Below are 25,734 nucleotides of genomic sequence, written 5' to 3'. Positions count from 1 at the left end.
TTTTTTAATACAACCAACTTGAAGACAATGCTTAATACGAACAGATACAAAAAATGTAAACAGTTTTGTCATAGCACTTTTAGATCGAATTATAATTAAACTTTATTTTGACAAAAAATCAATTCAGAGTCCTATTTGTACTATTTTAAAAAATACAGGGTCCATTTTGTCATTTAACAAAATATAGGGTCCAATTAGTAACTTTTGTAAAACAGAAAGTGTTTCTAAAACTAGATTTACCCTTTTTTTCTTTTTTTTTTTAACAAATTAGGTGGAGTTATTGGATTTCTACATGATATTGTAATAATGAGATTGGACTGGGCGGATGGGGTCCAATTCTTTGATTTTTTTTTTGGACTTACATAAGGTATTATTATTTTTTGTAAGAAATTATATTTTTATGTTTAAAATTTTTTTAAAAAAATTATTATTTGTGTTAAGATTACAACAATATAATCAATATACTCAACAACCAAAAATAATAATTGAGCATAGTTTACTTCCTTTTTTCAAAGCAGTTGGTAACAATTATTATCATCCGTACAATGATAACAATCTATCTATATATATATATATCTATAATCCTGGAGTTGGTAAGGTTAGCTTTTCAAGAAATTATATTTTCTATTTTTTCATTGTTTCAATATATTTTATTTATTGTTTCTTATTCATTGTTTCAATAATAATGATAACAATTTGGATTTATATAGAAAGAACTGTACTATATTTTCTATTTTTTCATTGTTTCAATATATTTTATTTATTCCTTAAAAAAAAAAATATATATTTTATTTATTCTTTCTTATTCATTGTTTCAATAATAATGATAACAATTTGGATTTATATAGAATATTTTTTTAGATATTATATTATTATTAATATAATTAAATATCGAGTTTTATATAATTTAAAGAAATAATTTTTAAAAAATATCGTTAATTAATCGTATACGTGGCGTTTGGTTGGAGGTAATGAAATGGAATGGAATGGAAAGGAAATAATTTTCATTCCATTCCTTTGTTTGGTTGCATTTTAAAGTATTGGAATGGCATTCCAATGGAATGCTCTTTCCACCATTTTGGTGGAATGGCTATTCCATTTTAAAATGGAAGGAATGACCATTCCAATGTAACAAGAAAAAAAAATTAATTATTTTTTTATCAATTTTTTTTGTCCATTTTAAATTTTATTCCATTCCATTCCTATTCCCATTCCCATTCCCATTCATATTCCTATATTTTCATTCCTCCCAACCAAACGCCGTGTTTTTTTAACATTTTTCTATAAATACGGGCATTATTATTAGACAATACTTTTTATAAGTAACCCCTCATAGTTAGTTAACATATGTGACTTTAAGTTATATATATATAGTAAGTTTGCACATGCTAGTCACCACTCAACCATGGCCATGGCCTCAACCAAGCCTTTAAGTTCTGTATATATACAGTAAGTTTGCATATGCTACTCACTACTCAACCATGGCCATGGCCTCAACCAAAATACTTGAGGTCACCCATGTGGCTCCATTCACGGCCACCACCCACTTCACTCTCCCATTAACCAGCTTCGATACCTTGTGGTTCAAATTCCCACCAGTCCAATCTCTCTTCTTCTATTCTCTTCCCAAAGACACTACATTTTTCTTGAACTCTCTTCTCCCAAAACTCAAACACTCACTCTCTCTCACACTCCAACACTTTCTACCTCTAGCCGGAAAGCTAACATGGCCTCAACATTCCCCCAAACCAATCGCTCTTTACACACCAGGCGACATCGTTTCAATCTCAGTGGCCGAATCCAATGCTGACTTTGTGTTAGAGATTTTATTACAATGGAAGAAAATCAAGATATTACAACTCTATTGTAATACAATACAAGGACCAACAAAGAGATTAAATAAATGTTACAACAAGATAATATACAATATATATACACTATATATATTATATATAAAAAATATAGAAGAAGATAAGAACACATGTAATATAAAATATGTATATATATAACAAAAGAATAATATATATACACTCACTCACAACCTTGAGTGTAGATTAGTGGGGATCACCATGACTTGAACAAGGTATTACACCTTTGTCCAAAAGCTTATTTCCCCCTATCTCTAAGCACTAAGGGAACTCTCTAGGAAATAGCTTTGGGAATTATCAAGCCTTAGGGTTTTCTAGCAATGTGCTTTTTTGATAGAAAACTTCATCTCCAAAATGAGCACCTTAGACCTCTTTATATAGTGTTTAGGATATCATCACCATTTGAAATTCAAACTCATAACCCCATAGATGTTATGGACTCAAATGTAACTCCTACACACACCATAACTCCTATAGCATTAAGAATTTCAAATTAAGAGGTGTAACATCTTTTTACACTCTTAATGTTGGTGATGATGGTGGAGGTTACTCATAGTAACAAGTAACTCCCAAATGTTACAAAAAGATGACAACTAATATACATTGTCATATGTTACATATTATTAGTTTATTACACATATTTAATCTATATATTATATTATTATAAATAATATAACAATCCCCCACTAGATTAAATATTATCTCTTTAGTAACAAACTTGTAACTTTTGTAACATTTATTTAATCAATCAAAAATATTATATCAAAATATAACATTCCCCCACTTTGATTGACTAAATACACACTTTTAAGAAGTCTTGCTTAGGTGCATTAGATAAAATGTCTTTCGACTTGAATTTTATTTTAGTGTAATTACCACAAAGTTTGATGAAATTTTGGTTGCCGTAGCATTGAACCATTATTCCTTTAATACAAACCGGTGATAACACACACACCCTCGCTAATGCTCACTTGAGACCGCATGTCTCGCTCTTGCACCGTTAATGGCCATGTGCAAAATTCCAATTCATGGACTCTCTAGAGAATAACTCCCAATTCTCATAAGAGGCGGCACCACCTCTAGTCCATATAGGTGGATTTTTAGTGTCTCACCACTGTTTAGACACTTCTTAAGCTTAAGTGAGTTTTCTTAAGCTTAAGCTCCATTAAAAAACCTTTCGGTTTTAACCCTCAATTTTCACCACATGTACTCATTCATAGATGAGACAATTGAGTACCATATTTACTCTATTGACTTGTTATTACCTATTGAACTTAAGACTAGATGTTTACTAGTGTTAAGATAGGTTACCATCAATGAGCAAAACACTAAGGGAGTTTAGGTCTCATCCCTCAAAAATTCATGCTTTAATCTTGTACGAAGATTAAGCAATTTGTTATAACCTCTCACTATTGATTCCATGTGAATCATGCATGCCAAAATATAGTGTTCACTTTGTGACCACTTTTCTCCTTAAGTACTTAAGCTTTGAAAATTAAATCATAAAAGATTAATTTTCACACAACTCAAATTCTCAATAATTTTGATACCAAACATATCAAAAATACACCAATTTAGACACCAAACATGTCTAAATTCTCATATTTTATTTTTAGACACCAAGTATGTCTAAACTTTCTCATATTAGAGTATACACCCCCACACTTTCACATTTCATTATCAAGACAATATCTTGATTTTAAAATATAGAAGACCACTTTGTCTCTATAATTTCTCTTAAATTTAATTTCCTTCTTGAAATTATTTTCACCAAAATTTGACACCAAATATGTCAATATTTTCACATATGCACATAGCCAAACTTGATTTAGAATTTGAATTCAAAATCAAAAATATCAACAATGTCTCATCACATTTTGATTAAATTTGTGGTACACCCCCACATTTCTACCATAAAGTGCATATTAAATATCACCTTTTTGTATTTTCCTCTTGAAATGACTTTTTAAGGTCTCTTTGAAAATACCATTTGATATTTTTAGTTTTCTCAACAAAACTAAAATATCAAACTCACATCACCTCTTACAAAATAATGTGATTATTTATCCATTATTTTAAAGTTATCTCTTCAATGAGATTAACCCAAATATTACACTAAGGTTAACAAAATTCTCATCAATTTTGTTCACTACTTTGGTAATTTAAGATTCAAAATTGCTTCTCTAATTTTGAAATCTTTTCATAATTTTTGAATCCACATTGATTCACTTTGTTTGAGTCTTAAATTACTCTTTCAATTTATGGCTCATTTCACAAGTTTGGATCCACTTTTGATCCATTTGCTCTTGCATGAGAAGACAATTCTCATAAGTGTAACTCTCATAGTTCACTTTTTTATCTCATAAAATGAGATAATTATCACTTTAAATTCTGAAAAATGTAACTTCTCACAAGTTACAATTTCTTTTCTCAAAATCAATATTGGAAAAGGAATTCCAAATATTCACTTTATTCACAATATAGATGATAATAATCTTCACATCAATAGCAATAAATAATATTATATTACTATCAACATTATTATCATACTATATATAACTCATATATTAATATAATATGTATTTTACTAATTAACATTTCATATGTAACATACACATAATATCAATATTAAATTCACAATATATATGTTACATATCTCATATATATAACATACATACTATAATATACATATATATCATATATACATAATATATACATTAATTACACAACTATATATGTTACATACCTCACACATATATAACATATATATACACATTAATATACATAATATATATTATATACATATATATAACATATATTATACATGCATGTCTCATACAAATACATAAAAATAATTATTTCTACATATTTAATCTCACTAATAATTATTACTCATATATACATGTTATATATTATATATCTCACATATATGCATATAATAACATGATATAGAATTCAAATATCATATATATAATATGATATAAACACATGATCACATATATATGCCACATATATATAACTCACATATATCACATTACTATCATATAAAATAGTAAATCACATTATATACACCATGCTCACACATGAATGGTTTTCACATAAAATCTCTTATCCTTGTATTCTCACAATCTTGATTTATCACCTCTTCCATTGAAAAGAATTAAGCTTTTGATTGTTAGAGATTTTATTACAATGGAAGAAAATCAAGATATTACAACTCTATTGTAATACAATACAAGGACCAACAAAGAGATTAAATAAATGTTACAACAAGATAATATACAATATATATACACTATATATATTATATATAAAAAATATAGAAGAAGATAAGAACACATGTAATATAAAATATGTATATATATAACAAAAGAATAATATATATACACTCACTCACAACCTTGAGTGTAGATTAGTGGGGATCACCATGACTTGAACAAGGTATTACACCTTTGTCCAAAAGCTTATTTCCCCCTATCTCTAAGCACTAAGGGAACTCTCTAGGAAATAGCTTTGGGAATTATCAAGCCTTAGGGTTTTCTAGCAATGTGCTTTTTTGATAGAAAACTTCATCTCCAAAATGAGCACCTTAGACCTCTTTATATAGTGTTTAGGATATCATCACCATTTGAAATTCAAACTCATAACCCCATAGATGTTATGGACTCAAATGTAACTCCTACACACACCATAACTCCTATAGCATTAAGAATTTCAAATTAAGAGGTGTAACATCTTTTTACACTCTTAATGTTGGTGATGATGGTGGAGGTTACTCATAGTAACAAGTAACTCCCAAATGTTACAAAAAGATGACAACTAATATACATTGTCATATGTTACATATTATTAGTTTATTACACATATTTAATCTATATATTATATTATTATAAATAATATAACACTTTGACACCCTTTCCTCAAACCAACCCTTCCAAGCCTCAAAGGTTCGACCTTTGGTTTCTCCATTACATGTTTCGGAAACAGGGGTTTCTGTAATGGCTCTTCAAATCACTGTTTTTCCTAATAAGGGATTTTGTATTGGCCTCACTACCCATCATGGTGTTGGAGATGGGAAATCCGCGACTATGTTTATAAAATCCTGGGCTTACTTAACTAAAGAGAATAATCCGCCATTGTTACCGGAGAAGCTTACACCGTTTTATGATCGGACTGTTATAAAAGACCCATCTGGGTTTGAAATGAAGGTCTTGAATTATTGGATAGGGAATCCTGGATCAACGTCCTCAGATTGTAGAAACAACCCAAAACTGTTTCAATCTGAATCAAGTCAAAGCTCTGATCTTGATGAATTATACAGAACCATTTTCGAACTAAGTCGATCAGATATAGATAAACTCCGTCGAAGGGTGACAAATCCAAATAACCTTCATTTATCTTCTTTTGTTCTTACTTACGCTTACATGTTCGATTGTTTTCTCAAAGCAACAGATGGAGATAAAACTAAAAGTAAAGTCTTTTTAGATTTCGCCGTCGATTACCGGAATCGTTTAACACCTCCGGTGCCGGAAAATTACTTCGGTAATTGCGTGGTAATCAAGGCAAATTACGACGACATGAGAGAGGAGGAGTCGACATTCACTGTTCTTGTGGAAAAGGTGAGTGATTTAGTGAAAAGTGTGGGGAAAGAGAAGGATTTACAGAGCGAAACAGAGGAAGTGATATCGAGGATAATAGCTACTTCGTCGGAGAATTGTTGCCATGTCGGAGTAGCTGGGTCGCCGAAGTTGGAACTTTACAGCATAGATTTTGGATGGGGTCGGCCAAAGAAGGTGGTTTTCGTATCTATAGAGAATGGAGCTATTTCAATGGCGGAATGTGGAGATGGAAGCGGAGGAATTGAGGTTGGTTTGGTTTTGAAGAAGCATCAAATAGATCTTTTTGCTTCCATTTTTATCAATGGTCTCAATTAGAATAATAATGTTGTTTGATTTTGTTTAGTTAAGTGTTTTTCTTTTTTAAAATTGTATTGTATTAAATTATGTAATTATATTTTGGGTTTTTTTTTTTTTTTTTTTTTTTTTTTTAATTTTACGAAATTTTACTTAAAAACTCTTATAGTAACTAACGGAGAAATCTAATTCGCAACCAAAATTTACATAGCAAATCACATAAAAACTACCGGAGAAATTACAGGAGCAACCTAAATTATAATTTTTAATTAAAAATAATTTAAAACTAAAATAATTATTTTAAAATCATACAAATTATTTTTTTTTTCCTCTTCACGCCTCATCTTGCTGTTCCAATCCTCATTTCACCAAGCTCGAAGACACCATCCACTGCATTTACTCTTTGCACCACCCTCCATCTATCTTTCTCTTTCTCGTTTTTTAAGCACGATCATCCGCATATGCACATAGGACCGGCCCTGAGTTAAAATAGACTATAGACAAAAAAAAAAAAAAAAAAAAATTGGACTCTTATTATAAAAATAAATGATATTTTTAAAAAGTATTAAAAAATATGTATCTTTTAAAAAGGTATGTTTTTATTGAGCCCTTAAAATGAGTGAGTCCTTGCTATATAAAAATAATAATAAAATGAGTGAGCCCTAGCGCAAGCCTAACCCGCTTATACCTAGCGCCGGCCCTGTCCTCACAGCAAGTCCCATGGCCAACTCCCGACCACAATGATTCATTTTGACCACGAAATCAACACAATTAAAAGAGTGATCCGATATCACCAAAACATTACAAAAATATAAAAAGATCAATAATTCACTTGGGAGAGGAGCTAACCAGCTTCGATACCTTGTGGTTCAATTCCCACAAGTCCAATCTCTATTCTTCTATTCTCTTCCCCAACACACTACATTTTTCTTGAACTCTCTTCTACCAAAACTAAAACACTCACTCTCTCTCACACTCCAACACTTTTGACCCACTTTTTACCTCTAGCCAAAAAACTATTTATTATGACACACTATTAGAGTTAAGCCTTTAAGGTAGAAATATGCCATATTTTAGTTAATTTAATACATAATAACTCTGTTAAAAAAATACATAATAACTTTGATAACATTTCGATACTGACAGTAACTCCGACAAATTTTTTAGTATTGACTCCATTGACTTTCCAATCATCGGTGGCAAATCCGCCGATCAATGTACTTTCATTTATTTCTAAAATTTTATTAGAAAAATATAAAATGGATTTTAATAATTTTTTATGGTAATACAAGTGATATTAAGTTTTTTTTTTTTTTTTTATTTTATTTTAAATGCATATTTTATTTATTATGTTTCCTTACTTTAAATAGAGTAATTTGCGGCAAAACCCTCTTATGTTTTAATTTTTACACACTTAACCCCTTTATCTTTCTTTTGGTGGCAAAACCCCCTTATGTTTTAGTTTTAATACACTTAACCCCCTTATCTTTTTTTTTTGGTGGCGAAACCCGCTTTTGTTTTAATTTTTATACGCTTAACCCGTCTATCTTTTGTTTTGGTGGCAAAACCCCCTTCAGTTTACTTTTCTTTGCAAATTTAAAGTTTTAGTTAGATATTACCGTTAAATACTAACTGGATAACTACTGTATCCACTTCGAAGTTTTACCGTTACATATACACAGGTGTATACAGTGGTCATCCAGATGATATTTAACGGTAATATTTAACTGGTGTGTCAAATTTGCAAAGAAAAATAAACATAAGGGCGTTTGCCACCAAAAAAAAGATAATGTGTTAAGTGTATAAAAATTAAAATATAAGGGGGTTTTGCTACCAAAAAAAAGATAAGGGGGTTAAGTATATAAAAATTAAAATATAAGGGGATTTTGCCACCAAAAATAAAGATAAGGGGGTTAAGTATATAAAAATTAAAACATAAGGGGTTTTGCCGCAAATTACTCCTTTAAATATGTCATACTTTTTTTTTGAGAGTGATTAGAATGGAATTTCCGGCACACAAGCTAATTGTCTAGCTAAAGATATACAAAGTCAGAATTTGAATTACTACAAACAAAGCGATTTATATAAGATCAAATTATCTCAAAAATTTAGACAAAATAACTTGAGACCACCTTCAAGAGACATTTGATCTAAATAACCAATTTGACCAAAACTACATACAAAACAAATAAATAGAGAAAATTAAATTAGCACACTATACAACGATAATGTATTGAATTTTTAAATTAAGATAAAACACAATTTTTATTTTAACAAGAAAACTTATATTTGAAGGCTTTTTTTGATTAAGATTGTCACTGTTGTATCGAAACTAATTTGTTATGATCAACTATTAGAGCTAAGTCTTAAAGGCAAAAATATACTAATCAATATAACCTGCACCATATATAAAATTTGAGAAATTAATCAAATTTAATAAATCATCAAATACTAACTAAAATTAAGTATTTTGTCAAAAAGGTAACAAAACTAAATTAGCTTACAAGTAAAAGATAAAAAAATAATGACATAAAATAATATAAATATCATATCTCTAAATTTATTTAAATAAAATTAAAAAACAAAATTAAAATTTATTGTGAAAATTTGTAATAGTACTTTTAAAATTTGTATCAACAAACCATTGAGCCAACAATCTACCGCAAACTAACCAAATAATGTAGTACAAAATAGCCAAAATAAAATGGCACAAACTAGCTAAAAATATGGCACAAACAAGCCAACCAAACTCAAAATAAACAAACCAAATATAGAAGTAAATAATCAGAACAAAAGGATTACTCAATATATATATATATATGGAAGAGGTTTCAATGGTTACATTTTTATTATAACCATCATGGTTACATTTTTTTTAAGTCATTGGATTACTATTAAATGGTTGTGATTAATTTGGAAATTAAATAAAAATAAATAATAAATAACTTGAAACCTGAAAGTAACCTAATCATTTATTTCCTTATAAAACTTTAATTAAGATTAATTATATTTTAAAATTAAATTAATTATAATTATTAATTAATTTTTTGTAATTTATTACTATATAAAGATCTTTTAGCAATTTATTTTTTTATACTTAAATTATTTAAAATTTTATAGCAAAACTTTTTATAATTTAAAATTATACACATATAATTTCATAATTTAAATTTTATTATTCTTGTAATCTTAATTTTAAATTATTACACTTAATTATTTAATTTTTTTATTTAAATATTTAAAAAGTAAAAAATGAAATAAGTTGAAGGATTTTTTAGAAAAAAAATGGCTGCACTTGTTATCGATTGATTAGCTTGAGGCCTCATACTTAGTTCATATAATTGTAACAAAATATTAAATATCATTAAAAAATAATTAATTATTTGAAAATTTATTATAAGAAGAGAATTTTAATTTGTGTCAAAAGAAGTTTAATTTTTGTAAAAAAATAAATTTTATTGTAAATATTATAATTAAATGGCTTAATTATTAAAATAATTCAAGTAAGGATTTAAATATAAATATTAATTGCTAAAAGAGATCTTGTTAAATATTTAATTAATTATTTAAGAAAATAGTTAATTATAATTAAATAATTCTAAAAAAAGAATGTCTATTTAATTAATTATTTTAATAAAATAGTTAATTATAATTAATTAAATCTAAAAAAGGAAAGTCTACCTATTAGTAACCTGCTATTACAGGTTAAAGAAAAATGTAACCATATGGTTACAATAAAAATGTAACCATTGAATAGTCACCCATATATATATATCTATATTTATATATATATTCTATATAAAGTGTGCCTATATAATTGAAATTTTTGGTTTATGAGAAATTCATGGGTGACTTTTTATTTCTATTTAATAAAATAATAAAATATTATTTATATATAATAAAATAATAATAAAACAAATCCCATTAATATTTGAATTGATATTAAATATTTGATAATCACAACCCATTTAAAAAGAAAACAACCGCATATCTCTCTAACAAACTGTATATCCCCAAATTTTGATTAAAGTTTTCTATACAATTTTTTTTGCTGAGGTTAACGGGGTTAAATCTCCAATTTATTTTTATCTATAATTTTCTTTTTTCAAATCTCAAACACAGTTTATAGCATGCCAACTCATAGAATTCCCAATTTATATTAGGGGTGCACACGGGTCGGATTTTCGGGTTTTCGGGCCATCGGATTTGGGTTTTCGGGTATCGGGTATTGTAAATCTACAACCGAACCCGGTGTTCGGGTTTACGGGTGTATCGGGTTCGGGTCAGTTATGTTCGGGTCGGGTTTACTCGGGTTCGGGTCCTACTGGGTTGAGCCCGAATTTTTAGTTTATGGGCTGAAATACAATTTAATTTTTAAGAATACCATTTTTTTTTTAACATTGGTTGGACCTCTGGGATGGGACTCTACCGGAGAAGAGAACCAGTCGCTGACTGGTGTGGGTGAGTCGGACGAGACGAGTCGAGTGGGACGGTGGGTGTGTGGCCGGCCGTGGGTGGGTGGGAGTGGGACTGTGGGAGTGGCGAGTGGGACGGTGAGTGACTGTGTGTGTGTCGTGTGACTGTGTGTGATATTACACATTTACAGTAATGAAGAAAGATGAAGATTGAAGAAAAAAAAAGATAAATACTAATAGTAATAGATTAAAATTTAGAATATGAATAGCCTAGTATTCATTAATTGGTCGATTGATACATTTATTAATGTATTGAAAGTTGAACATATTTAAAAATTTAAATGTAATTTAGTACTTGTACATTTCAATGGAAATGATAATGAACATTGAATACTGGAAGTCTGGTGGTGGAATACGAAAGGAATAGAAGAGCAAGAGTTAGGTATTATTATTAATGTATTAATTTTTTAATAAAAAAAAACAGTTTTTAATTTTTATCATTTTCGGGTTACGGGTTCTAACCCGACCACCGAAATTATGTAATATGTGACCCGAACCCGAAACCCGTTACAGTCATTTTCGGGTACAACCCGACCCGACTATACGGGTTTTCCGAGGGTCGGTTTTTTTGGCATCGGGTCGGGGCGGGTGTTCGGGTTTTTCTTGTGTGCGGGTCCAAATGTGCAGCCCTAATTTATATCACATGAAGTTCAAAATGACGAGGAAGAAGGTGAGAGATGAAAATCAAAATCATCTTCAACCATTCTATGCCTGACTTATGAAATTAAAGCTTCAATCGACTTGATTTTCAATCGATAACGATGAGTCGACGACAGGTGAACGATTTTAGATGAACGAGACCTGCACATTCGCCCAAATTAAAGATTCAATCGACTTGATTTTCAATCGTCAACGATGAGTCGACTTGATTTTCTGCTCTAACTGCGCCAAGTGCTGCCCAAAGGTAATTACTTTCCACATATTCATTCGATTTTGATTAGGGATGTTCAAAAAGCTTGTGTTTATGACAGTAAAATTTTGATTTATAATTTTTTTTGGGGGTTTCGCAAGTATGGTTCTTCCTTTCTCAGCCACTCTTTATTCTGCAATTTCTATTTTGTTAATTCAATTTTCGCTATGGAGGTATTTGCCTTTTTTTTTTGGTACAATTTCATTGATTAGATTTCAATTAAAGGATTTGTTACATGTGTATCAATCGTTAAATTAAGAGCTTTTTTATTAAATTGACAATGCTCATTCTTTTCTTCACTTTTTGATCAATTACATTCTGTGTTAGAGGCAATAATCTTGAAGTTTGACCAGACACATGAAGCCTTTGTGGCATTTCATGCTATAGTTCATTTCAACTGTATAATTTTTAATAATTTGAATATTACTAAGAAAAATTCAATCTGTTAGTGCTAAGAAATTTGAATTTTGTATGGAAAGTTATGGTATAATAGCGAGCATATATAGTTTTTATTCTTCATCATCTTTATTCTTATGTCTCAACTCATATTACAGTTTTTTCATTCTTCATGCCCTGCCAATCTAAAACCCATATTGTGAATTTGTCTCTACTTGACTACATGAATTTGGTCAGCTCAAGAGAGTTTCGGATCTCTCCCTCACTTTTAATTAATTATTCGTATTATTGCAGGTTTTGAATTCGATACCGAGACCCTCACTCTCTCCCTTTGCATAATTTTTTGAGAATTTTTACCAGTGAGTTTTTTATAAGATGATGTTTCAGGTTGACATTATATGTGGAAATCAATTAAGAATTTGTAAATGTACATTTTTTTTCCTCTAAGGAGTCAATTGAGGGTGTTGATTTTTTTTATTATTATTATTGTCCCTATGTCTCTTTTATTTGTCGTTTATATTTAGAGTTTTCATTGATTGATACAAAGATGAATTATTTACTTTTTTCATATGCTTTTATTGTCTCTAAGTCCACCCATTAAGAGTATTTTTATTTTTCTTATCCACAACTTTTAGGCATATGTTATCTTCAATCATCAATAATTTAGAGATTAATTTTTAATTTTCTTTTTTATTTTACACACATTTAAGCTGTGTTTGTTTTAGTATTTGAACATTAATTTTTAGTTTATTTTTGAATTATCTTAAGAACATATTACAGTTAAATTATCAAGCATTCTTAAATACTAATATATTACATTCAGTATTTACTTTTAATTGTCAACATTATAAATTACATTATTTAGATTTACATAATAATAATCACTTAATAACTAATTTTTTTTTTCAATTATTAATTGTATCACTTTTAAATAAAGTAGATTATACCTAACATAAAATTTAATATACGTGTCTCGCACGTAATTTTTTACTAGTATATATATATATATAACATACCAGATATGTTAAAAAGAAAGCAATTGAAGTTAATACATTTAATTAAAATAAAACTTAATATAGAAACTAAAATTTATATAGAACAATAATATGACTTATTGGTCAAACCTAACAAAATTGGTAGGAAAAATGAGTCGCTGGAAACCACCACTTTTTGAATACATCCGATTCTTCAACTACTATTCTTCAACTACTATAAAGGAGCAACCATATTAAGAAGATTGTTTAATAAAAAACCAATCTTCTATAATAATACAAAAAAAAAAAAAAGAGATATAGATAATGAATTTTGGCTTTTATACATGAAATTCGGCTATTCACCAGAAGTTAACACGGGTCTTACAAAAGAAATAAGAATCAGCTCAAAGAATATAAATAATTAAATTGCATTATTTAATGCGGTTTAATTAACTCGTTCTAATTAATTAAAATTGATAGAAATATTCAAATTCGATAGCTATATGAGCATACACGAGATAAGAATAATAGCTATTGATAATATAGTTGACGAGACGATATGTCAATGTCCGGATAAATAGTGTATCCAATAAGAACTAACAAGACAAGACATTAAGGAGCTTGCAACTCATTGACCCACGTATTTATACATAAAAAATATAACTACATTCACCCATCTCGCTCTTTACACAACAGAGTAGCCACCTCGCAAATAACTTTACGATATAAATGACACTGCAAGAAGAAGAATATCTATACTTAGCGTTTTTTTTTTCTATGAAAACGGATAAGAAGGATAACTCACATTTAGGGAGAAATAATATTCTTAGTCAGCATAACCGTTTAAAGGATAAAGACAAAGGATGGCTGAGTAGTTATTAGATATTATCCCATGCGCATATAAATGAAACGTGGAGAATGTCCACGTTTCTTGAGCAGTTGCTAGTAAATAGATCCTAATAAAAATAACTATCATCCTATACACCTATAAATAGGGGGAGATTTCATAGAAAAATAGGCGGCGAATTAAGATAAAATACTATTATTTACCTTTATTAAGAATTGTACTATGTATTAAAATAAATATCTCTAAGTGTAGCATGTAAATTTTAACTAAAACCACGTAAAATATTTGGAGTTCATTTATTATTATTATTATTATTTTGTAATATATAGAAATTTTTACACCAAAAATCCAAAATGATAAATTTATTACATAAATACCTATACATGGCTAAACCAACTTTTTTACTCATCTTCTACATTTTATTACTATTTCAACACATCATTTCTCTCTTTTTTCTCTTCTTTTTTCTTTTATTTTCAATTTTTTTTTTTTAAAAAATAGTAACCTCCATAGCTGAACACTTACATCTCCACAATCCCAACTCCATTTTCCCTCTTCCTTTTGTTCTTCAAATTTTTTTCAACTCCCATTAACAGTTTTCCCTTTTTTTATTTTTTTCTTAATCTATATATAAATATGGTTGTAACTCATTCTTCATCAACTCATTCCCCTGTTCAAAAAAAAAAAAAAAATTCTAAAATGGAGTTGAAATCTTTAGCTAATAGAAACAAGGGTAAACGACCTGTTGTTGAGGAGGATGACTCTGATTTTGCTCCTCCATTGTCGAAACGTGGACGAGATCTTTCAAAGAAGAAATCAAAGGTGGCTGCCCATGAAAAAATTCCTCAAGATGATGCTCAAAAAAATGATCAAGATGGAGTTAGTCTTCGGTATAAGTTTTGATTTTAGTTTCTTTTTGGTTTCGCCCCTATTTGAAATTTGTTTGTATTTGCCATTTGTGTGTCTTGTGTTTTTCGATTTTACTATTCTAGGTTTTTTATTTTAGCATTTCGTTTGGTTGTTTAGTTTTTTAGGGCTTCTATTTTTTTTAGTTTAATTTATTTGTTCTTTTTATGGGTTTTTCATTTTCGTTTGTTTAGTCTTAAAAACGGTTTCATTTTGTTGTCTTTTTTTTTTTTTTTCTGTTTTTGTTTTTTCAGATGTTTTATTCTTTTTCATTTCAGTTTCTTCATTTGATCTACTGTATGTATTTTTTTTGGGAATATGTTTTTGTCTAGTTATTTCCTGTCCATTTTTATATCATCAATGGGTAACAATTTGATTTATCATGGATGTTGATGTTCAAAGAGTTTTTTTCTGTATTTTAGTTTGTTTACAGTTATTTTGTAGTTTTATTATGATTTTGCTACTTGCATAATATATAAACTATCATAAAACGATAATGCAACTATAATGCAACCAAAACAAAAAAATAAACAAACTTATACGTAACTTGTTATCCCTTAATTCAAATTTTCTCTTCTTATTGTTTTTTTTTAAAAAAAATATATTCCACATTGGAAACCAGTAATCAACCAAAATGCAACTATATATAACGTAGATCTATTATTCATGAGGTTTTTTTTAAAATTTTCACATCATACCTTGTTTTGGATTCGGGGAGAGCTCCAGATCTGTTTGTTACAGATCACATCATACCTTGTTTTGGATTCGGGGAGAGCTCCAGATCTGTTTGTTACAGATCACATCATACATTGTTTTGAATTCGGGGAGAGCTCCCATGTGGCTCCATATAGTGGCAATTATTATTAGACGTAGGATGATAACAATTTAGCTACTATATATACATTATAAGTTGTTTGTATGTACTACTCAGTACTCACTACTCTCTACTCTCTACTCACTACTCAGCCATGGCCATGGTCTCACCCAAAATACTCGAGCTCTCCCATGTGGCTCCATATAGTGTCACCACCACCACCAACTTCACTCTCCCATTAACCAGCTTCGACATCAATTGGTTCAAATTCCCACCAGTCCAAACTCTATTCTTCTATTCTCTTCCCAAAGACACTACATTTTTCATAAACTCTCTTCTCCCAAAACTCAAACACTCACTCTCTCTCACACTCCAACACTTTTTACCTCTAGCCGGAAAACTAACATGGCCTCAACATTCCCCCAAACCAATCGCTCTTTACACACCAGGCGACGTCGTTTCACTCTCAATCGCCGAATCCAATGCTGACTTTGACACCCTTTCTGGAAACAAACCCTTCCAAGCCTCAAAGGTTTGACCTTTGGTTTCTCCGTTACATGTTTCGGAAACAGGGGTTTCGATAATGGCTCTTCAAATCACTGTTTTCCCTAATAAAGGATTTTGTATTGGCCTCACTACCCATCATGGTCTTGTAGATGGGAAATCCGCAGCTATGTTTATGAAATCGTGGGCTTACTTATCATCTCAAGAAAATTCCCCATTGCCGCCATTGTTGCCGGAGAAGCTTACACCCTTTTATGATCGGACTGTTATAGAAGACCCATCTGGGTTTGAAATGAAGGTCTTGAATCATATAATAGGGAACAATCCTGGATCAACGTCCTCAGATTGTAGAAACAACCCAAAACTGTTTGAATTTGAATCGTTTCAAAGCTCTGATCTTGATGAATTATATAGAGCCATTTTCGAACTAAGTCGATCAGATATAGATAAACTCCGTCGAAAGGTGCCAAATTCAAATCCAAATAACCTTCATTTATCTTCTTTTGTTCTTACTTACGCTTACATTTTCGATTGTTTTCTCAAAGCAACAAATGAAGATAAAACTAAAAGTAAAGTTTTTATATTATTTGCCGCCGATTACCGGAATCGTTTGACACCTCCGGTGCCAGAAAATGACTTGGGCAATTGTCTGGTATCCAAGATCAATATCGACGATATGAGGGAGTACGTGATCTGTAAGGAGAAGGAGGGGGTGGACTCATTCACTGCTATTGTGATGATAGTAAGTGATTTAGTGAAAAGTGTGGGAAAAGAAAAGGATTTATATTGCGAAATAGAGAATGAAATAGTGACTTTCCCGGCGACGGAGTCTGATAATTCTTGCCACGTTGGAGTAGCTGGGTCGTCGAGTTTGGGCTTTTACAATACAGATTTTGGATGGGGTCGGCCAAAAAAACTAGTTGTGGTATCTATAGATGTGACAGTCAGTAGTCCCGTGATCCGTAAGGGGAAACACCGGGTAAGCTGTGCAATCCCACACCGCCTGGGGAAGGTCAAGTGGGATGATTCTGAGACTGTGTAGGTATGGGACTACACAGTTGAAGAGGGCTTAAATGGATTGATTGGTACTACCTATATCAACAAGGTGCATCTTGTTTTTCGGTAGCCCATCTCGAAAGAACTCCACGCTTAAGCGTGCTTCGACTTGGGAGCAATTTTAGGATGGGTGACCTCCCGGGAAGTTTTCCCGGGAAGCGTGCGAGTGAGGACAAAGCACGCCGAAAACACTCGTGTTAGTACGTAGGGCCGCCATCAATCCAGAAGCCAGAGTGACGTACTCGTGTATAAGAGCCATTCATTCCGTGGGTGTAAGGACCCAATGGAGGCTTGAAGCGGGGACGTTACAAAATGGTATCAGAGCCTTGACCCAGCCGGAAGTGTGGTCGACGAGGACGTCGGACCCCGTAAGGGGGGGTGATTGTGACGCCGCAGTCCCGTGATCCGTGTGGGAAACACCGGTAGCCGTGCAATCCCACACCGCCCTGGGGAAGCGTCAAGTGGGATGATTCTGAGACTGTGTAGGTATGGGACTACACAGTTGAAGAGGGCTTAAATGGATTGATTGGTACTACCTATATCAACAAGGTGCATCTTGTTTTTCGGTAGCCCATCTCGAAAGAACTCCACAGTTAAGCGTGCTTGACTTGGGAGCAATTTTAGGATGGGTGACCTCCTGGGAAGTTTTCCCAGGAAGCGTGCGAGTGAGGACAAAGCACGCTGAAAACACTCGTGTTGGTCTGTAGGGCCAGTCATCAATCCAGGAAGCAGCCAGAGTGACGTACTCGTGTATAAGAGCCATTCATTCCGTGGGTGTAAGGACCCAATGGAGGCTTGAAGCGGGGACGTTACAAAATGGTATCAGAGCCTTGACCCAGCCGGAAGTGTGGTCGACGAGGACGTCGGACCCGTGGGGGGGTGATTGTGACGATCGGTAGTCCCGTGATCCGTAAGGGGAAACACCGGTAGCCGTGCAATCCCACACCGCCCTGGGGAAGGTCAAGTGGGATGATTCGAGACCGTGTAGGTATGGGACTACACACGGTTGAAGAGGCTTAAATGGATTGATTGGTACTACCTATATCAACAAGGTGCATCTTGTTTTTCGGTAGCCCATCTCGAAAGAACTCCACGCTAAGCGTGCTCGACTTGGGAGCAATTTTAGGATGGGTGACCTCCTCGGGAAGTTTTCCCAGAAGCGTGCGAGTGAGGACAAAGCACGCTGAAAACACTCGTGTTGGTCTGTAGGGCCAGTCATCAATCCAGGAAGCAGCCAGAGTGACGTACTCGTGTATAAGAGCCATTCATTCCGTGGGTGTAAGGACCCAATGGAGGCTTGAAGCGGGGACGTTACAATAGAGAATGGTGCTATTTCAATGGCAGAATGTGGAGATGGAAGTGGTGGCATTGAGGTTGGTTTAGTTTTGAAGAAGCATCAAATGGATTGTTTTGCTTCCCTCTTCCACAATGGTCTTTCCCATAATAATAATATTGTTTGATTTTGTTTACTACAATCTAAAGATTATTATTTTTGATGGAGGAGACATCTATTAAGCACATTCTAGATTCATGTTTGTATTCGGAATTGAAATAAATTAATAGAAAAATGTACCTGAATAAATAAAAAATAATCTGCATTAATAGTTGTGATATATTATTTATTAAAATTGTTTGGAAAATAAATAATAGTGATTTATCTTGTTTATTTTATTAGGGAATATAATCGGAATGCTTAAATTAACTAAATTACTCTTTTGAGTTAAACTATAGGATAAGCCATATTTTAAAGGATAAAATTATCATTATAAATTCAATATTAAAAAAATAAATAAAAGTCATTACTCTTATGACATGTTTTCTTAAAAGGGAATAAGAATGAATGTTATGGTATTGATTCTCATACAATTGTTTACTAAATTTTAAAAAAGGAGAAAGTAGTGTAACCCACACAAATTAGGGAGAAAACAAAGGTTCTCCCCCAATTTTTATAGAGAATATATTTCCCTTTCCTAATTTAATTTATTTTTATTTTAATTTTATTAATTAAAAATAAAAAAAGACAAATATACCATTTAAAAATCTATGAACAGAAAATAATGACATGTTTTAATAATGACAATTTTGTCAGCATTCCGATTACCTTTCCCAATTATGTAAACAAAATAATATGATTCTGGTTTTCTTTTCGCACACTTTAGTAAATAACATAATAAAATATTGTTTCAAATTATTTTCTATTTTAAACCGATTCATTTCTTCCATTGATTATTCTGATTACAATTACAATTTAGTAAACGCGTTAATGGTATTCCTTAGAAAATTAGTGGAGAAAATTCTCTCTTTTTTTTCTCCCTTATTTAATTAAGTTCTCATTTTCTTAAATTTGATAAATTAACTAAACAAATATAAAAGAATGACTCTTTTATTATTGATTCCAATTGCTTAATAGTAAACATGCATCTTAAACTCTAGGTTGCTTATATTTATGGAGTAGTAAGGTTTTGAAAATATAACTTAAGTTATTTATAATTGGGTGTTGAATTTAAGTATTTATGCCACAAATTATTTTATATATATATATATATTTTAAATATGAGAATTTGTAGTTATTAATATTACATAAAATAAAAAATTATAATTAATAATAAAATTGTAGTTTAACTTAATCATAAGCGTATTAAATTTGTTTTTTTTTTTTTTTTGAAAAAAAAAATTGCATATGTTTAAAAGGAAAAATGACATTATGGGAACTTGAGCCCTTGATCTTAAGATAAATCTAAATTAATACAACTACTAAAGATATTATTTATTTTTTTTAAAATCACTACAACCAAAAATATTATAGTTAATAATTTACATTACGTTATCATATATACACTAATTAACTATTTGTCTTTTTAATATCAATCCAACTAAAAAACACAAAATTATATTGGAGAATTTTTAATTATATACACAATATTAAAATTAATTATAAAAAAAACTTCAGTAATTTAATTAATTATCCAGAGTTTCTACATGTTCAAATACTGGACTGGACAAATGAGTCTGTCTAATCTAATCCGGTCCTACATACCAAACGGGCCCTTACTGATTGACAAAAGTTTATGTGCCTAAGTCAAGTAATTACAAAGGCAAGGTGGAGAATTGTTGTATTTGTATGCCTTTGCAATTAGTCTAGGTAGGCTTTTATAATAAATTGTTAATAAGGATCAGTTAGTTAATATTGTTAATTGACTAACTGAGTTAGTTAATTGGTTAGTTCTAGTGTACTAAGGGGTATGTTTGCTATAAATATCCCTTACTTTCATTCATTAAATACTTAAAGCTCATAATGTACTAAATATAATCAAGTTCAATAAAGATTCTTAACAGTGTGTTCTTTTAATTCTCAAGATGCTGTTCTTAGCTTTATGTATGGGTTCTTTGGTTTCGTGTTTGGAATTGAATAGGCTCAACTAGATGGTAAGCAACTTCAATTTCTTGAGAGATTATGAGATTGTCGAGGCCTCACTATGGAGCTCCAAAATTTGAATTTGTTGGTAGAGTATATTCTAGGATATTGGAGATGTTGATATATTAATTGGACGGTTTGAATTTTGGTTTGATTTGGTTAGTTTTTTCGGTTTTGTTAGGACGGTTTATAAAAAAAATAAAAAATAGAAAATACCTTTCCCTTTGTCTTTCATTGAACTTTTATTAATAGTGAGTTTAAAATTTAAATAACTACCAAGTGCTTTCATTCATATGTTTGAGATTTGTAGAGATACAAATGTGTTAGAAGAACAAGATGGTGATGAGCTTGGTAAGCTTGGTGAAGAACACAAGAAAGGCTTCGGTGGTACTTGCAATGATTCAAGGCTACCTTCCAACATTTCTATGACTCTACTCATTGCTGGTCGACTCGATGGATCGGTTTGTATGCACCACAAGCTTGTCATAATCATCTTCCTCACTTTTACATTCTCTTCTCTATTCATAATCCTCTTGAGGCCGAGTTCTTCGGCCTCAAGTCTCTTATAGATCCATTGCGGGAAATATATTTCGCTACTATTATCAATTGAAACATTCATGTTTTTTCTCCCACCAACCATTTCTAAAATCATCATTCCAAAACTATACACATCAGACTTGTGAGAAACCGCTCCGAAGTTTCTATAGATAACTTCAGGAGCTATGTACCCAATTGTACCTCTTGGACCCAACATTGAGAGTAAACTATCTTTTCGGGTGCAAACTTTGGCAAGGCCGAAATCAGAGATTTTGGGCACAAATTCTGCGTCAAGAAGAATGTTATGAGGCTTAATATCGAAATGTAAAATTCTCTTGTTGCAACCTCTATGCAAATACTCAAGTCCTCTAGCAATGCCAAGTGAGATTCCATAACATGTTTCCCAATCCAACTTAAAATTCTCTTCACTTTCATTTTCATGATAAATGAATTTTTCAAGAGAGCCATTAGGCATGAACTCATAAATGAGAGCCTTTTTCGCGCCCTCGAAGCAAAACCCTAACAATCGGACAACATTGACATGGGAAGTTCTGCTTATTGCTTCAACTTCATTCATGAAATCTTCTCCATCATTGGCTTTGAATTCATTTAACATCTTCACTGCAACAAGATGCCCATCAAGTAATTTTCCTTTGTAGACACTACCAAAACCTCCTTGGCCTAACTTTTCTTTGAATGAGTTTGTCATTTTTTTGATGTTGGAATACGTGTATCTTCTAACTTGAAGAGGATCACAATTTTTTATGAATGCCTCAATACTTTGATGAACATGATTATGTTTCTTCCAACAAAATGTCCTCCAACAACATATTAGCATAATCACAAGTGTACCAATTCCACCAAAAATAATAGCTGCATTATGAAAGAAAGAAAGAAAGAAAAATGACAAACTCACATTGCAAAATATTTACCAAAACAGAGAAGCTATTACTTTGCCCAATTTTATTTTCCAAACTCAAATGCCCATACATATTTTTTTCCCCTTATAAATATGTTTATTAATATTTCACACAAGGTGTTTCTAAAGAGAAAAAAACACCAAAAATCTTCATTTATCAACCACCCCTTTCCTTTGGTACCCATTGCAAATTCCGACTTAAAAAAAAAATTCTCTTTGTTTCTCTGTTCATACGTATTGTTCTATCTATTTATATTATATATGGAATTAAGTAAAATTTCATATGATTCAGCAATAAATAGTATAAAAATTTTATTATTACTATATCAATCTATCTTATTTGATGAAGAATGAGAATGTAATGGATTTTTTTTTCTATAAATATAAATTGAAAAATAATAAAAAAACATGGGATAGAAATGGGAAAATGTCTAAAATAATCACTAATTCAATTGAGAAGAACTCTTACCTACTTCCACTCCTAAATTTAGCTTTTTCTTCTTTGGTCCTGAAAAGAAGAAACAAAAATCAAAATGCTCAGATTCACATAGCTAAATGTATTGATTAACAAATAAAGCCAGATCCCCACATAAAAATAACAATGAAATATGATAATTTGTATATAAATTCAGAATAATAATTAGACCAAAAAAAAAAAAATTACCTTTTTGAGGGAACAAAGTACAATGAAATTGACTTTGAGTAGTACTATTGTGACATTTCCCACCTCCCAAATCACATCCAAAACAATAAGGATTTATTTTCAAATGTAAAGTAAAAGGAATAAAAGGTGAATAAAATGGAAGAGTAACATTTGGGCATTGTTTTTGGTAAGGAAAACTCATATTTGGTGGCTTATAGTAAAAATCATACCCTTTACAATCAGTCCTAACAAAATCTTTGGCAATAGACCCAATATTAGGGGTACAATTGTAAAGTGTTGAAGTGACCTCAGCTGTAAAATTATAAGAAGAGAAATGAGATGAATCAGTGGGGCTTGGAAGAGAATATTGATTCATTAATTTACAACTTTCACTCAAATCTGAGGGTAGTGAATCTTTGATATCAATAGAGATTAAAGATTGTGGTTGAGATTGAGAAATGTTCTCAATTTTAAACCAATGGCCTTGTTTTTTCAATTGGATCCTTGGCCCATCTTGAGAACAATTCAATTTTAGGGCCCCACATTCTGGGCTCATGATCTTGTTGTTGAATGGGCTCATCTGATTTTGATTTCTTCCACATAAGATTGGGTGACATTTTGGAAGAGATTTCTTTGCTTGAGCTGAGGTTAGAAGAAGAAGAGAATTTTGAGTTAAAATGAATAAGAAAATGAAGAGAGGAATTTTTGAAGACATTGTTGAGGTTGAAGATGGGGTAAGGATTTTTTAATGCAAAAGAGGAGAAGAGTGGTTAGTTGTTTGTGTAGTTGAATTATTGTACTACTTTTTGGGTAAGAGTAAGAGTCACAAAGACTTATTATTTTTGGTTGACTTGGATGAGAGAATAATTATAATGAATCTAATAGATGAAGTTAAAAGTTATGGTAGCTGTCTTTGTCGGTGAGGACTTCACTTGTTGGGTTTTTCAAAAGTCTCCTAATAGATGTTGATGAGTAGATTTCCACTGGATAAAGGTTTGGAAAATTCTAAAGAATGGGGTTTCTCCATGCATCTGTGAGATTTTTAGTCTCATTTTTTGTTATGGTTGTTTATATCATAGCTTATTTAAGATATTTTGTAAAATTTTAAAAAATTCATAATATTTTAAAATGCTGAAAATAAGATTCAAACAATTTATTTCACATGCGTATAAACTAAAAGAGTCTAGCGTATAATAGACTATTTGAATCCTATTTTTCGGTGTATTAAATTTTTTTAAATTTCTCAAATTTTACAGGATGCCTTAAATAACTGCAACATAGACGAGCATAAAAAAAATTAAACTAAAAAATTCTTTCAGATACCGAAACAGAGGGGTGCATTGATGGACCGAACACCCTAAAGGTTTATATATTTTAGGGATAATTTTGGCATGAATATTCAAATATTAGAGTTTGTGAGCAGCATAAACTAAATGATTTTTTTAGCAGCTTAAGTACTAAATATTAGTAAAATTGTAATTTTTATTTAATTTTATCAGTACAATCTCTACTTTGAATTTATTAAAAGAAGAATTAGAAAAAATTGATAAATTAAAATTTTACAAACATTAAGTATTTATGCCACTAGTAAAATATCATTAAATTTATATCCCTTACAAACGCAAAATTTTGGATACTAAGAGCATCTCCAATAAAGATGCAAATAAGTAATAAAAATACAAAATATAGCTCACTTTATAAAAAGTCTACTCAAATAGTATGCTCAATTGTAATGTAAATTTGTCACATAACAAAAAGTGATCCAAATATAAATCACAATATAGCATGATAGAAAATATGCATCACAATAAATATCGTGCTTTTATATTTACCATTATACATGTTCCTTTGTATTAAATGACTTCTATTAGTATTATTATTTTATTATTAAATTTTATATTGTGGTGATTCAATCACCCTCCAAGAGCATAACAAACACACAGAAATTAAAGACTAAGAGCATTTTCAACGAGCTCACCAAATTTGGTGTCACACTATCACTAAGTTTGGTGTCAAAAAATATTTTTACTCCAACCACAACACCAAAAATTATCCTAAAAAAATATTCATTATTATTATATTAATTTTTTAATAAAATAAAAATAATTATAGTATTCACATTTAAATTTACACACAATAAATTAAAATGTGCTTTTACAATGCACCCATCTAAATAAAAGAGACGCGTGCAATAGATAGTTTGAATTTTATTTTCGGCGTGTTAAATTTTTTTGAAATTTTACTGGATATTTTAAATAACTATTATGTACATGACCATAAAAAAAATAATCTAAAATTCTACAATACATTAAGGATCCACCGATGCACCCCTCTTTATTTCAGCATATGAGAGAATTTTTTAGTTTAATTTGTTTCATGGTCGTCTACGTTGCAGTTATTTAGGACATCTTGTAAAATTTTGAGAAATTCAAAAAAAAAAATTAACACGCCGAAAATAGGATTTAAACAGTCTATTTCACGCGCATATAAAATAAAAGAGTTTCGTGTGCAATAGGCAGTTTGAACCTTGTTTTCGGCATGTTAAATTTTTTCAAAT

General features: G+C 30.7%; 2 protein-coding genes and 1 pseudogene across 2 annotated transcripts; 2 read left to right on the top strand and 1 right to left on the bottom strand.

The window, feature by feature from the left end:
* Positions 1 to 1,369: 1,369 nt before the first annotated feature.
* Positions 1,370 to 6,897, top strand: LOC133033367 (phenolic glucoside malonyltransferase 1-like). Its single transcript, XM_061108087.1, has 2 exons — positions 1,370 to 1,820; positions 5,783 to 6,897. The coding sequence occupies exons 1-2, from the start codon at positions 1,482 to 1,484 to the stop codon at positions 6,800 to 6,802; spliced, it is 1,359 nt and encodes a 452-aa protein (XP_060964070.1). The 5' UTR covers positions 1,370 to 1,481; the 3' UTR covers positions 6,803 to 6,897.
* A 9,350-nt stretch (positions 6,898 to 16,247) lies between these two features.
* LOC115712381 (phenolic glucoside malonyltransferase 1-like) lies at positions 16,248 to 19,563 on the top strand (annotated as a pseudogene).
* Positions 19,564 to 21,301: 1,738 nt separating this feature from the next.
* LOC133033366 (rust resistance kinase Lr10-like) lies at positions 21,302 to 24,014 on the bottom strand. Its single transcript, XM_061108083.1, has 3 exons — positions 23,199 to 24,014; positions 23,004 to 23,042; positions 21,302 to 22,488 (listed from the first exon to the last, which is right to left on the bottom strand). Exons 1-3 carry the CDS (start codon positions 23,890 to 23,892, stop codon positions 21,368 to 21,370), a joined length of 1,854 nt encoding a protein of 617 aa, XP_060964066.1. The 5' UTR covers positions 23,893 to 24,014; the 3' UTR covers positions 21,302 to 21,367.
* Positions 24,015 to 25,734: the final 1,720 nt, after the last annotated feature.

Source organism: Cannabis sativa, unplaced genomic scaffold, assembly GCF_029168945.1.
Source record: "Cannabis sativa cultivar Pink pepper isolate KNU-18-1 unplaced genomic scaffold, ASM2916894v1 Contig5, whole genome shotgun sequence".
NCBI lineage: Eukaryota > Viridiplantae > Streptophyta > Magnoliopsida > Rosales > Cannabaceae > Cannabis > Cannabis sativa.
The sequence above is the reverse complement of the archived record's forward strand: the minus strand, read 5'-3'. Positions and strand labels throughout refer to the sequence as shown.

Bases quoted from the DNA above. Each gene is read 5' to 3' on its own strand.
- LOC133033367 (XM_061108087.1), top strand. From the start codon at position 1,482: ATGGCCATGGCCTCAACCAAAATACTTGAGGTCACCCATGTGGCTCCA. The intron at 1,821-5,782 runs GAGATTTTATTA...CACTTTGACACC, and splicing joins CCAATGCTGACTTTGTGTTA to CTTTCCTCAAACCAACCCTT.
- LOC133033366 (XM_061108083.1), bottom strand. From the start codon at position 23,892: ATGTCTTCAAAAATTCCTCTCTTCATTTTCTTATTCATTTTAACTCAA. The intron at 23,043-23,198 runs GTAATTTTTTTT...TCTTCTTTTCAG, and splicing joins TACTTTGTTCCCTCAAAAAG to GACCAAAGAAGAAAAAGCTA. The intron at 22,489-23,003 runs GTAAGAGTTCTT...TTCATAATGCAG, and splicing joins AAATTTAGGAGTGGAAGTAG to CTATTATTTTTGGTGGAATT.